Genomic DNA, 15,075 nt, shown 5'->3' with positions numbered 1-15,075 from the left:
CTCATGTTCTTGTTATTTACTGCTATTTATTTATATTTGCATTTGCAGAGTCTTTGATCTACCCTGACGCCGGCCCCATAGGCCTGAGTCGACGTAGCAGTAGTATTAGTAGTATGTTTCCTGAGTACTGGGAAGTGAGGATGTGATTCAGGTGAACTGCAGGTTCTCCATGTGTGGCCTTGGTATCTTTCCCTTCTGGGTGGCACCTGTCTCTAGATTAGCAACATGGAAGGTCTGGAAGCAGTTTGGGTGTTAAGCCCGATCTGTGGAAACATCCAATGGGCTCAGCAGGGAGATTGCATGACCTTTCTCCTTTAGATCTCCAAGAGATTTGATTTAGTTCTGAAATGCGCCTTTCTTTTCATTCGTGAGTTAACCATCAGCATATCAGCCCTTCCATTCTCTCTGGTCGCGTTCTTTCCTTTGCTGCAGGTTCACTTCCCCTCACAGAGATCAAGCCCGTAATCCAGGTTGGTGCTTTTCTGCGCAGTTCCAAAGGAGTGCTGGACCGTCTCTGTTTCCAGGGCCCGGCACTGGGACCAGAGGTGGCTGGGCCAGAAGCGATGAGGGGTTCCACTCTCATGGTGATGCTTTCTCTCTCGTTGCAGCCTCAATTGTTGTTCAGAAGTGGTGGTGCCACATGGAGCCGTGCCTGGAGGGGGAGGAGTGCAAGGTTCTGCCGGATCTCAGTGGCTGGAGCTGTAGCACCGGAAACAAAGTCAAAACCACTAAGGTTAGTGACTCCCTCAGTGTGTGTAGACATCAGCCTCCTCCGCATTCTCCTCACATTCCATCCCAGTACATTCATGGTCACACCTTGTCCCTACATCTGTTACCTCCTATAACTTCATAACCCTGCCCAATCTCTACATCCCCCACTTCTGACCACGTGTGCAATCCTGATTTTAATCATCTTTCCTTTGCCAGCTTTAGCTGATCTGACATAAAATTCATCTCAAATCTGATCTAAATTGGACTTTGATCTGGAATATTTGCAATAAACCTTTGGGCCTCTCTGAGGATACCCTTCTAAATTTAACCTCTTCCATTGAGATTGGGAGTAAACTGGGAAGTTAGCTTGGAATGAATGCTGAGGTCTAATTGATGAATTCAGTGAGAGCTCCCATGCTTTACAGTTGCTCACCCAAAACAAGTAATCGTTTTTGGGCCATAAAATCCCGGTGGGAGATGTGTTCTGATTTAAAGCTGAGGGTGAGAGTGTAATTAGTTCTCAGGATTCTTTAACCATGGCAAATTCTTTTGCTTTTAAGCATTTCCAGAAAACTACTTCCACTGAAAAGATTAAATGAAAAATTACACGTTAATTGGCACCCGCCATTTTGTTAAGAGACCCAATTCTTGTTCTACGCCTCATGTTACTCCATAGAACGCACCGAATAATCACTGAAAAGCTCCTAATGAGCACGTTTAATAGTCAATGGCATACCACGGCAACACCGTAGTGTAGTGGTTAGTGCAACGCTTTACAGGATCAGCTGTAAGACGGGGGGTCAATTCTCGCCACTGCCTAAAAGGAGTTTGTAAGTTCTCACCGTGACCATATGTGTTCCCTCTGGGTGTTCCAGCTTCCTTCCACATTCCAAGAAAAGTACGAGTTAGGGTTAGCCAATTGTGGGCATGCTATGTTGGCGTTGGAAGCGTGACTGCCCAGCACAATCCTCGCTGTTTTGATTTGACGCAAACAATGCATTCACTGTACATTTAGATGTACATGTGACAAATAAAGCTTACCTTTATCTTTAAAGATCTTCAGCCATTTGCATGTGATGATTTAAAATTTAGCCTGGTTAGTCCTGATGTTTTTTTTTAACTCAATATACCAACAAATCCTTTCCTCCCTCAGATGCTGCTCGACCCGTTGTGGCCTTCCAGCAGATTGTATGTTGAATCAGATTGCAGCAACTGCAGTGCCTTGAGTCTCCTGATTAAAGTTCTGGCTCCACGGGAAACTAGTCCACTTGGGGTTTAGTAAAATTGACTAACATTCATAGGATCTGGGATACTGTCCAAGCACTTGTAAAATTAGACTGGTGGGTAGGAGCACCACCAGAGAAATCCCCAGCCAAAGTGCTCTGTGCACAAACTACTGTAGAACTCAGGTTCAAAGGGTAAAGCTTAGCTGTTGCTTTTCACTCTATCAGATGTGGGCTAATGAATCTGCAACACTGAGATATGAATTGTCATCCCTAGGTCTGACATTTCGATGCTTAGGGTTCAGAGCTCACAACTCAAGTTGAACCTTGCAGTGCAGCACTGACGGACTGCGACCCTAATTGACTCATAGAGCCAGAGACCTCAAAATGAGTTGTAAAAATACTTGTTCTCAAAGTTCAGCGAAATGTCGAAAATCCCATGGTACAATTTGACAGGATTTCCCTCGACTCACATCAGCAAAATGACTGTTCTGTTGGTGGGAGTGTACTTTGTGGATTCCCACCAACAGAACCACAATTATTGAATTTCTAAGTACTTTTTGTTTGTGAGCTGATTTGAGGATTTGTGGTTAGACCACACTTAGGTTATTGTGTGCCATTCTGGTCACCACACTACAGGAGGATGTGATTGTGCTAGAGAGAGGGTAAAGGAAATTCACCATGATATTGCCTAAATTGGAGGACTTAAGTGAATAGGAGAGATTGGAGAGGCTGCAATTATTTTTCCTGGAGAGAAGGAAGCTGCGGATTTATGATGGATTTATATAAAATGATGAGGGGCTTTGATAATCAGAATCTTTATTCCCAAGGTAGGGATATCAAAAACAAGAGGGCTTAGGTTTAAGGTAAGAAGAAGAAGATCATCTTTTGCACAGTGGTTGAACATCCAAGTTGGTGCGGTCTTTCATGGATTCTGTTATGGCTATTATTCTCTACATTTAATGAGTATACCTGCAAGAAAATAAATCTCAGAGTTGTATATAGTGACATTTATGTACTTTGATAATAAATTTACTTTGAACTTTGATTTAAAGTGGATTTGAGGAGGTGATGTAATCAATAAGTTTTTGCAACATTTAGATAGCCAACTGAAACAGCAAGGCATAGAAGACCTACAAATCTATTGCAGGCAAATGGGATCCAAGTGAGTAGGCAAAAACGTTGTCTTGAACATGGTGGGCTGAAGGGCTTATTTCTATGACTGAGTCTCATCAGAGACAGCCACCTTTAAGCCCGATAAGATATCCAATGTCTCCTTTTAATGATACAAGTTCTATCTGGATAACATGTAGCCGCATTGAATTCCCCAAATGCAATGTTCTTTTCCTTAGTAAATGTAGGCATGTATGATCCTTAGTGACTGAACGATAGATGGTATGGTAGCGTAGCAATTAGTGTAATGCTTTTAAGGTGCCAGCGTCCCGGGTTCAATTCCCACCGCTGCCTGTAAGGAGTTTGTATGTTCTCCCCGTTAATCTGTGGATTTCCTTTGGGTGCTCCAGTATTCCAAAGATGTACAGGTTAGTAGGTTAATTGGTCACATGGATGTAATTGGGTGAAGTGGGCTTGTTTTACCAGATGGGCCTGTTACCACGCTCTCAATAAAGGCGGCACCCACTTCTCATTACTGCCATCAGGGAGGAGGTACAGGAGCCTGTAGACCCACACTGAATGTTTTATGAACAGCTTCTTCCTCTCCACCCTCAGATTACTGAATTAATTACTTACTAATTTTATTTTTCATTATAACACAGTAATCTTTTTAATGTCTTGTACTGCTGCCACAAAACTACAAATTTCATTGCATATAAGATCCTGAGAGGCAGGATTTATGAACATTTGGAGAGGCATAATATGATTAGGAATAGTCAGCACAGCTTTGTCAAAGGAAGGTCGTGCCTTATGAGCCACTGAATTTTTAAGGATGTGACCAAACACATTGATGAACGTATAGCAGTAGAATAGTGTATATGGATTTCAGCAAAGCATTTGATAAGGTACCCTGCCAGGTTTTTTGAGAAAGTAAGGAGGTGTGGGACCCACAGAAGGCAAAGAGTGGTTGTAGTTGGGTCATATTCTGTATGGAGGTTGATGACCATTGGTGTGCCTCAGGGATCTGGTCTGGGACCCCTTCGCTTTGTGATTTTTATAAATGACCTGGATGAGGAAGTGGAGGGATGGGTTAGTAAATTTGCTGATGACACAAAGGTTGGGGCTGTTGTGGATAGTGTGGAGGGCTGTCAGAAGTTACAGCAGGACATTGATAAGATGCAAAACTGGGCTGAGAAGTGGCAGATGGAGTTCAACCAAGATAAGTGTGAGGTGGTTCATTTTGGTAGGTCAAATATGATGGTAGAATATAGTATTTATGGTAAGATTCTTGGCAGTGTGGAAGATCAGAGGGATCTTGGGGTTCAGGTCCAAAGGACACACAAAGCTGCTGCATAGGTTGACTGTGTGGTTAAGGAGGCATACAGTTCATTGGCCTTCATCAACCATGAGATTGAGTTCAATAGTCGATAGGTAATTATTACATAGGACCCTGGTCAGACCCCTCTCGGAGTACTGTGCTCAGTTCTGGTCACTTCACTACAGAAAGGATGTGGAAACTATAGAAAGGGTGCTGAGGTTATTTACAAGGATGTTGCCTGGATTGGAGAGCATGCCTTATGAGAATAGGTTGAGTGACCTTGACCTTTTCTCTTTGGAGCTTTGGAGGATGAGAGGTGAAATATAGAGGTGTATAAGATGATGAGAGGCATAGATCGTGTGGATAGTCAGAGGCTTTTTCCCAGGGCTGAAATGGCTAACACGAGAGGGTGCTTGGAAGTAGGTACAGAGGAGATGTCAGTGGTAAGTTTTTTTACACTGAGAATGGGCTGCCAGCGATGGTGGTGGAGTCAGAAACTCCTGGATAGGTACATGGAGCTTAGAAAAATAGAGGGCTATGGGTAACCCTAGGTAATTTCTAAAGTAAGTACATGTTCAGCACAGCATTGTAGGCTGAAGGGCTTATATTTTGCTGTAGGATTTCTATGTTTCTATATCAGTGATAATAAACTTGATTCTGATTCTCAAATTCAAGGTTATTGTCTTTTCAACTGTATACGTGTATACTACCAAATGAAACAACATACCCCTGGACCAAGGTGCACATCACAGTACACGTGACTCACACTCTACACATAGAGTGATATTACCACAAATACATTAACAAATGATAAGATGCATTTATGACACACATATGTTGGCACTTCATATGTGGTGAGACCAGGGTGGTTATGACCTCACGACCTGGCGGAAGAAGCTGTTTCCCTTCCTAACAGCCCTTGTTCTAATGCTGATGGTAGGGGGTAAAAGAGATTGTTGGTCAAATGCGAGGGATCGTCGAAAATGCTACGGGCCCTGCGTATACAACACTCCCGGTAAGTATCTCGGATGGGTGGAAGGGAGACCTCAAAGATCCTCTCAGAAGTCCTCACAATCCTTTGTAAGGCCTTGCAATCAGATGTCTTCCGTTTCAGATGTAGCTGGTCAGGGCACCTTCAATGGCACTCATGTGAAAATTACTTAGAATGGAGGAGATGGGTGGGCCTTGCTTGTCTCAATCTCCTCAGGATGGGGAGGCTCAATTGTGCTTTCCTGACTAAAGAGATGGTGTTGAGGGATCAGGCGAGATTCTGATGAGAAGTATTTGTTTAAGACTGCACCTACATCCTCTAGCATTGTGTACAGAAAGCCACTTCACTATCCGGCAGGTGGATTGTTGTGAGTTGACAGGTCTCCATTGGAAGTCAGTTTTGAGTGCAATAATTTCCTTGAAAACCTAGCCAGGCTTGGTATTAAGTGTAAGCAGTGTGTTGAATGAGAATGCAGAGAAAGTGGAGGAGCCTGCCAAATGACACGGTCTTAAAGTTTGCCATTTTAATACGTTGTTTCAGGAGATCTACAGCTAGTGAAATCTGATTGTTCTTGGCGTAAACAAGACTCATATCTGTGATTTGTCTTCCATTCAGATCTCTTGTGCTTTCTGCATGGAGTTTGCATAGTTCCCCCTGTGGGCACCTGGGTTTCCTCTGGGTACTTCAGATTCCTCAAATGTCCCAAAGCTCTGCAGGTCAGTAAGTTAATTGGACACTGGAAATTTATTATAGTGCGTAGATCAGCACTAAAATCCGGGGGCAGCTGATGGAAGGTTAGCGAGAATACAGTGTATTAGTGTTGTCCTCATGAAGGGTCTGGGCCCGAAATGTCGACTGTTTACTCTTTTCCATATCTGCTGTCTGGCCTGTTGAGTTCACCCAGCATTTTGTGTGTGTTGCTGAGTGTCATCTAAAAATGGGTGTTTGATGGTCAATATGGATGGTGGGCAAATGGTCAGTTTCCGTTATTGACTATGAGCCTATGACTAAGATGCTGAGGCAAGGCAAGTCATGTTTATGGTTGCCATTGGTTCTCAGTCAGCTTTTGGTGTGTACAGAGGCTGTATTTCAATTACTGGATTGACCTTCAATGGAGTGGAGCATTGATCGAAAGACGTGAGTTCAAATCCCACCACGACTTCTGGGAATTTAAGTTTAAGCAGGTAAATGAACCTGGAATGAAAAAGCTGCAAACAGTAATGATGATTGTGAAACTACATTGGTAATTAATAGTCATGTACTGAGATACAGTGAAAAACTGTTTATGTGCCATCAGTACAAATCGTTCTAAACTATAGATACATCGAGGTAGTACAAAGAGAATGGCAAACACAGAATGCAGAATATGGTGTTATAATTGCAGAGAAAGTGCAGGTATATGGCAAGGTTCAAAAACCATGAAGCACTTGTTTGAGAGATCAAAAATTCATCTTTATCATACAGTACATTAGATCTATTCAAGTCTCCTCTAACAGCAGTATAGAAACTTTCTCTGAGCCTAGTAATGCATACTTTCAAGCCTTTGTTTCTTAAGCCTGATGGAAGAGAATGGCTGCTAAAATCCATTGGGTGCTCCAACACCTTTCAAGGAAAGAAGTCCACCATTCTTACTGGCACTCCAGAACCACCAATGTGGTTGATTCTTAAATACCTAGCCATTTCAGGGGTAATTAGGAACAGATAATATACCAGACTACAAAAGTGTTAGGCATAGAAAAAAATAACAAATTTCATGACATGTGAGTGATGATTAAACTGATTCTGATATGGGTCTCTATTGTGGACTGAGAGTGGGAAGAGGGCAGGGAGAGGGGAATCATGGTTGGGTAAAGGGGAAGAGAAAGGGGAGGGAGCAGGAAGAACCAGAGAGAGATTCTGTAACGATCAATAAACCAATTTTTTGAAAGGAAATGACCTTGCCTGGTGTCCCAGGTCAGGGTGAGTCTGTACCTGTGCCACCCCTGCCCTTAGCACTCCTTCATTGCTGCCTGTCCCACACCCCTCCCATGGTGTTCCACCCTTGGCATTCCCAACATCCCTTACTCTTGACAGATTTACAAGCTCACGCTCTGCTCCACCTTAGGCACCCTACCTATATATTTGTGCCTAAGGCTTTTGCACAGTACTGTGGTTGACATTATCAGTGATATCTATATCCTGTGAATGCACAAATGAAAGAAAAAGGCTGGTAGCCTACCAATTTGATGGTTTTTTTCCCTGGTCCTCAGTGGGGTCTGTCTCAAGGGCACTGCCTCATGCCCTGTCCACGTTGTTGCATGTGCAAACCATGACAATAATGGGAATAATCATGATATACCCCACCTAGTACTCCAGTTGCATCAAAATCATCTCCATCTCGTCCCTTCCTAACAGGACCAACTTAGACAATTATACCACTTCAGATTAGCTGCCACATTGAATGTGGAACACATTTACTAGACTATATTCTGGGTGCTAGCCAGAATGGTGAATTGTACAAATGTGATGTAATGAATTGAGGAAAATTCCTTTATCCTTCAGTTAGAATCATGTACTCTGGTTACATCTGAACACACACCAAATTCTGCTCACCATCTCCCCTATAACATGGCATTGTCTTTCAATCCAGCAATATCTCCAATTTACATTCTCAGCTTTATTGTCAAGACCTCTTCTCTAATTTAATGATATCCACAGATGCTGTAATCTCCTCACTCCCTCTATTCCGACCACGTCTCATCCAGAAATGGCCTTTGATCCACGTTGAACTTCCCTGCTTCTTTAAGGTGCCTGAGGGATCATCCTCGTTAACTTCTCATTATATGGGTTTGTGTAAAATTTTAATTGCTAATGGCTCCCGTGAAAGGTCTGCAGATGCTTAGCATGTAAAAGCCATGATAAAAGAAAAACGTGCTTTTGGCTGTGAAAAAATTGCGTTGCAATGCATTTATCTGGGAGAAATATATTGGTAGAGAGCCAAACACAGTGAAGGATATATTGAAGGACAATCTGAAGGGCAAGCTTTTCAATCTTCCAGCTCCTTGATGTAACAAGATAATGCGTTGAGTGGCTGCTAATGGCATTTAATCAGATCTCAGTCGGTTTGACATTTCCACCCCAGATCCAAGTCTTTTAGTGCAGACGTACCAGTCATTCCCTTTGGGAATCACGGATTCATACTGCGCAGAAGGAAGTTATTCTGCTTTGAATAAAAACAGAAAATGTTTTTAAAAAATATTCAGCAGGTCAGGCAGCATCTAAGGAACGAGAAGCCATTAGTATTTCCGGTCAAAGACCCTTAATCGAAACTGAGAAGGAGAGAGAGCAACCCACACAAGTGCTGGAGGAACTCAGCAGGCCAGGTAGCATCTGTGGAAAAAAGTACAGTCAACGTTTCGGGCTGAAACCTTTTGGCAGGACTGGAGAAGCTTCTCATCTTTTTTTATTCTCCGGTCCTGCTGCAGGGTTTTGGCCCAAAACATTGAATGCACGTTTTTCAATAGATGTTGCCTGGCCCGCTAAGATCCCCCAGCATTTTGTATGTTTTGCTTTGAGTTCCAGCATTTGCAGAATTTCTCTTGTTTACAAAGAGAGCATGCAAATTAATAGCTGAGAAGGTGGGTGAGGAACAAATAGGAGGAACACTCTGGTGGGGTAAAATAATGTGGCTTTCGAGGGATAATTAAGCTCCTTTGTCTGTGTAATGGTTGCTAATGTTGTAATGTTGTGAAGTGTATAGTCACATTGTCCAGCAGGCTTGAATATATTGATAGAGGAGAAAACAGACAATAGAGACAAAAACATTCAGTCTTTGAGGAAACACACAAGATTGCTGGGTGAAGTCTGACCTGGCCTGCTGAGTTCCTCCAGCATCTTGCATGCGTTGGTCCAGATTTTCAGCATCTGCAAAATCTCTTGTTTTCAGTCTTTATGGTACCTATCGGTGACTAAAAAAGCAGAGACGTTAAACCAGAATCTTAGACATTTCTGGAGGAAGAGATTTCAGCACCTCTCTCTCTCTCTCTCTCTCTCTATGTATATATATATATCTATATCATCAAATTTCAGAACAGGCAAGATCAATTGACGCCAGGGAGTGTGTAAAATGAGCTAGCTTTCAATCAGGGCAGAGATCAAGTTTTAAAGGTAGAGCTTTGTGGCAGATTTTCAGAGTTGAGGACTGACCAATAAGCGAAAGGGATTCATTAGAAAGGGCCAATAAAAATAGCACAGGCGCAGGCAGAGCGGCCATCCTTTGAGTGTGCCAGTGTTTAGAGTGGCTTTGGTTCATTACGCTTAGCTGAGGTAAAGTATCTTCTAAGTTACTCTCTTTCTGTTCTTATTTGCTGAGGCATAGTAGTTTAGTGAGAATGGCTCCAGGGGCAGCGTCTTGTACTGTGTGTTGGGTGTGGGAGGTCTGTTAGACCTCCAGCAGTCTCCCAGATAAACACACCTGCACCAGGTGCACCGAGATGCAGCTCCCGAGAGATCGTGTTTAAGGAACCGGAGGTGCGGCTTGATGACCTTCGATTCATACAGGGGAATGAGGAAGTGATGGATGGGAGCTTACAGGGAGGTAGTCACAGCTCGGTTGCAGGAGACAAGTAACTGGGTGACTGTCAGGAGAAGGAGGGGAATGCAGAGCCAGTGGAGAGTACACCTATGGTCATTCCCCTCAATAATAAGTATATGACTTTAGATACTATTGAGGGGACAGCCTGCCTGGGCGAGACACAGTGACCAGATCTCTGGTGTTGTGGCCAGAAAGGCAGAGAGGTGAAGAGGACTGTAGTGTTGCTAGGAGATTCCCTAGTCAGAGGAACAGAGACGGGGTTATGTAGGCATGTTAGAGACACTCAGATGGAATGTTGCTTCCCTGGTGCCAGATCCAGGATGTCTTGGGTTGGGTCCATGCCATTCTCAAGGGCGAGGGTGAGCAGCCAGAAGTCTCGGTACACATTGGCACCAATGACTTACCTGTAGGTAGACAAGCTGAGGAGGTCCTGACGAGAGATTTTACGGAGCTAGGTAGAAAGCTGAGAAACAGGACCTCTAGGGTTATAATCTCAGGATTGCTGCCTGTGCCTCACGCCAGGGAGGGTAGGAATAGGATGAATGCGTGGCTGAGGAACTGGTGCAGGGGTTCAGGTTTATGGATCATTCGGATCTCTTCTGAGGAAGGAACAACCTATACAAAAGGGGCGGGTTACACCTGAACCGCAGGGGGTCCAATATCCTTGTGGGCAGGATGGCTAGAGTTGTTCACGAGAGTTTAAACTAATTTGGCGCGGGGATGGAAACTGGAGTGATAATGCTGAGGATGAGGTAGCTGGTTTACAAACTGAAGCAGGAGAGGCTGTTGATAGGGAAAAATTGCAGTCAACAAGATGAGTTGCAACTAAAAGGTGGACAAAATCGAGAAAAGGTGAATACAGGAATGATGGTGTTTTATTTGAATGCGAGCAGTATATGGAATAAAGTAGGTGATCTTGTAGCACAGTAACAGATTGGCATGTATGATGTTGTCATATGAAGAGTGTTTGATAGCTCTGGGCCTGTATTCACTAGAATTCAGAAGAATGAGAGGAAACCCATTTGAAACTTATCAAATGGTGAGAGTCTTTGATAGTGTCGATGATTATTCCTATAGTGGGAGAGTCTAAGACCAGAGGACACAGCCTTAGAATAGAGGGGTGTCTATTTACAAAGGAAATGAGGGGGAATTTCTTTATCCAGGGAGTGGTGAATCTGTGGAATTCATTGCCACAAGTGGCTGTTGAGGCAAAGTCTTTATGTGTATTTGATAGATTCTTGATTGGTCAGGGCATGAAGGGTTACAAGGAGAAGGCAGGAGATTGGGGCTGAGAGAAAAATTGGATCAGCCATGATGAAATGGTGGAGCAGACTCGATGGGCCAAATGGCCTGATTCTGCTGCTATATCTTATGGTCATGCAGGAACTTGAAACAGAAAAAAAGACGGAGTCATCTAAAGTTGGAGAAATCAGTATTGGGTCCTACAGGCTGCAGCCAGTTCCCTAAACTTGCGTTGGGCCTCACTGTAACAGCACTGGAGGCCACAAATACAGTGGGAATAAGTCAGGGAGTTGACATGCTTGGCAACTGGGAGCTCTTGTGAACGGAGTACAGGTACACTAGCAGAGTGATCACCCAATCTGCATTAGGTTCTCTGATGCAAAGGAGGCCACCCACATAGTGTGACACCAAATGCAGTACATTTCATTGGAGGAATTTCAAACATGAAACCTCTTGGGTAAACCTGCTGAATTCTAATAATGATATTAATAGATGAGCCAAGGCTTGAGGAGCTCTCGGCCTTGCGGGTTTCTTCAATAATCCTGTTCACTCTGATTGTATTCCAGGTTACTCGATAGTCCTTTGGGAAAACGGGAGGCAGTGTTTTAATATTTAAAACCTGAAAAGTGCTCCACCTTTCAACTGAGGGGGCCCACACATTGGACTGGTTAACCTGACTTATAGTTTGTTCCCAAGCAGCTGCTTTTGTCCGAATGGGAATCGCTTCGGCTCCCAAAGGAACGTCAGATATAATGAGTGCAGTCAAGACACAACACAGGAGGAAAGGAAGCATTGGAGAGCCTCTAATGAACGCTGTGCAGCTGGTCAGGACAAAGACTACAGCGTCCATGAAGTCTCCTCACAAACACACTCTGGGGGTATGGACATGGGTGACTCCGCTTACTACCAACCTACTGAAGACTGAAATCAGAGGAACATCTCACCCCCAGCCCCTTGTTCTCACACGGGGCAATTCTCCACTGCCTCTTTTCCCAGTTCAGATACAACTCAGCCTGAACACGAGCTCTGGTCTTCAAAGAATATGATATAAAGTTGCCTTCAAAAGGAAGAGGAAACTAACTGCATTGATCTGCACCATTCCAGTGGAGTTTTGGCACTTCCCATAGTCGATGAAACTCCACTCTCTGGTTTCCAGCTGCTTTAAACAGGTCAACTATTTGGAGAAGCCATTGATTATGGCAATGGGGCATTTACCTGGTTTATAGCATCTTCTATGTCCACTGGATATTAATGCCAATGCTAAGTTGTCACTAACTACGTTGCAGTTCAGTCCACAGTGAAAGTTGAACAAGTTTCAAGGCTGCTAAGGCTGTGCACCTCCTGCCTCAGTGGGGCCACCTTCCCAGTAAGGCTTCTGGGAACTCGCTTCAGTTATGATGATTCTTCGCCCTCCATTTGCTCCGTTAAGTGACAACTGAAGGTCCTGTCCTTATTTTTATAACAGGCCTGCTGATTGGCTTCTTGAGACTGAGTAGTGAGAATAAATCCAATCTTGTGATTACTGTAGAACCCAGTTAGACTGTATTATAACTGTACAAATTCAGAGATAATACATGTTAATGTCTGATAAAGATAATGACTTGTGTTGTGAATTTCATTACCATTAATATGTGTAAATCACCTATGCAAAGATTGGGTCCTCCATGGCTGAATCCCTGCCATTTGAACCGAAGAGCCTCTTATTAAAGTGACAAATGATAATTCTTTGTGATGATGACCCTCCAGTACACTTTCATACATCACAAAATACCTGCAGCCTTTAACGGTGGTGACTACTCCATCCTCTCCAACTGTCTCTCTACTGTGTCTAACTTGATGGGATTGTTTGTCAATGGTTTCTTTCAAGCCCTCAAACAATAAGGTTTCTCAAGGATTTATCCTCGATCTTCTACTATTAGACCATAGACCTAGAAGAAGAATTAGGCCATTTGGCCCATCTTCTCTATTCATTCTCTCACTGCCATTTCATAAAAGTATATTAGTACCCTGTAAGCCAAGTTTAAGTTTAATTATCATTCAACTGCACTTGAATATAGCCAAACAAAGTAGCGTTCCTTGGGGCCAAGGTGCAAAACACATTGCATATTGCTAACATCACACATCATACATCTAGTATGAATAGCACATATGATTACAATTTCAGAAAAACACAGACAGTCACAAAGAAAAAAGTAGTAATATAGCTCAAGACCCTGAGTTGCATGTCTGTAGATTGGCCTGGTCCAGCTTGTTTTTCTACTGAGTGAACACTGGAGAGCAGCACAGACAGGAGGGTCCAGCCCCTAACCTAACACAATACTAGCGCACCCAGCAGAGGTCCCTGCTCTCTCCCCTGTGTGCCTGCCACAGGCCGTCATGGTCAGGGCAACCCCGTGGCTGAGGCCTAGTCCTTGCCACAACCGAGGCAATGCAGCTTCCCTTCTGCCAGTCTCACCAATATCTTGCTGACCCAATGAAAAACGTCTACGGTGTTTTTTGGTTTAAGGGCGGTCTCCCAATCCCAATAAAACATCCAAGATAATCACTTGCTCCGTTTGTTGGATTGCGCACCACCTTGGCAAAATGATATGCAACAAGTCCAGGTGACAACACAGCAACGATACTCAATAAGTCCAACTCCATCACTATCGAGCAACTCGTTGATGGGATGGTCCTGCAGTACTTGATTTTCATAGTATCCAGTAATGACTTCAGGCTTACGAGATGAATAAATAGACCTGTGACTGGACTTGGAGTGCACCACCATCCTATCAGTAATTGGTCTCTACATTATGATCACCTACTGTATCTCCTCCTGAGATTCAGATACATTTATTTATCACATGTACATTGAAACATACAGTGAAATGCATTGGTTGTGTCTCCTCCATTTGACTTTGATTTATCATAGTGTTTATCTGATACCCCTCATTATACAAAAGCAGAGATTACCTCCAGTTACATATTGGGAAGATCAAGGCTTCTGGGACTCAGGTTCATTCTGAGCAGTCGTAATGTAGATTTAAATTAGAACCAAAGGGTGCCTGATGGGTTCTGCAGATTTGTTTCCATCCTACAAGTCTCTATGACTTAAGATAAAGATTACTTGACAAATCAGTTTAGTCCAGCAACTGACATAGTTGCTCTATGCAGCCAGCAGTAACTACATAGTTGAATGTCTGTTGGTCTTGGCAGGGGCCCACATAAAGCCAGTCCTAAAGGACAAACACATGGGTGCTTTTGAACTCATTTTGCTCTGGGAGACATTGAAGAGGACAAACTGTTTTTCTGTATTCAATAATAGTCTATGTGTTGGACAAGGGGGTAGCACTGACTCTGTGGGTCTGTATACTGGAAGCTTTGGAGAAAAGTGTGAATTTGAGACATATGGTCTAATCAGAGGGGAACCAGACAAGTTCTCAGAAGTAGACAGCCACGGAGGTCCGTGCCAAAAGTGGAGCAACGAAGACCTGGATTCAGTTCCAAGAATATACCCTCCTCAAGTATGGTCAAGGTTGGAGAAGCATCCCACAAGACCTTGTCACTGTCCACTTTGCCTCAGCATCACTGTGAACTTGCCAACAAGGTTCAGTGGCTTATCTCACTTCTAACTACTTAGCACTACTGTAGCCTCAAATGTCCTTCCCTCATTCTTACATGACAAGCTGGTGTACAGATGGAGGCCTCAGCATATATCTGGCAGGGAACAGAGGCAGCTGAATCTCTCCACAGTTACTTAGTGGTTACAGAGTTTATCATTATTGAAATAGACACTGCACTGGCGCTAGGCAGCTGCAAATTTACACCAACGCATGTAATGCGCTTTCTCACAACCCACTAATCCCTCATCTTGTGATAAGGAGTGACAGATGCTTTCTGCACCTCTTCCCTGACATTGTTCCTT

General features: G+C 43.6%; 1 protein-coding gene across 8 annotated transcripts in view; it reads left to right on the top strand.

The window, feature by feature from the left end:
* Nucleotides 1-12,768, top strand: part of LOC140717229 (chemokine-like protein TAFA-2) — a 100,492-nt gene extending 87,724 nt beyond the window's left edge. For 6 of the 8 annotated variants that reach the window (XM_073030570.1, XM_073030568.1, XM_073030567.1 and 3 more), the window contains 2 exons: nt 609-733; nt 1,865-5,034. In XM_073030570.1, the coding sequence (XP_072886671.1) occupies nt 609-733; nt 1,865-1,990 (251 nt within the window). In that variant the 3' untranslated portion in view covers nt 1,991-5,034. Of the gene's footprint in view, nt 1-608; nt 734-1,864; nt 5,035-11,737 lie in introns of those variants that run through there. The other 2 variants (XM_073030571.1, XM_073030569.1) reach the window with 2 other exon arrangements.
* The last annotated feature ends 2,307 nt before the right edge of the window (nt 12,769-15,075 follow it).

This window comes from Hemitrygon akajei, chromosome 27, assembly GCF_048418815.1.
Source record: "Hemitrygon akajei chromosome 27, sHemAka1.3, whole genome shotgun sequence".
Classification (NCBI taxonomy): Eukaryota; Metazoa; Chordata; class Chondrichthyes; order Myliobatiformes; family Dasyatidae; genus Hemitrygon; species Hemitrygon akajei.
Note: the sequence above shows the minus strand (reverse complement) of the source record. Positions and strands in the feature narration are given on the sequence as shown.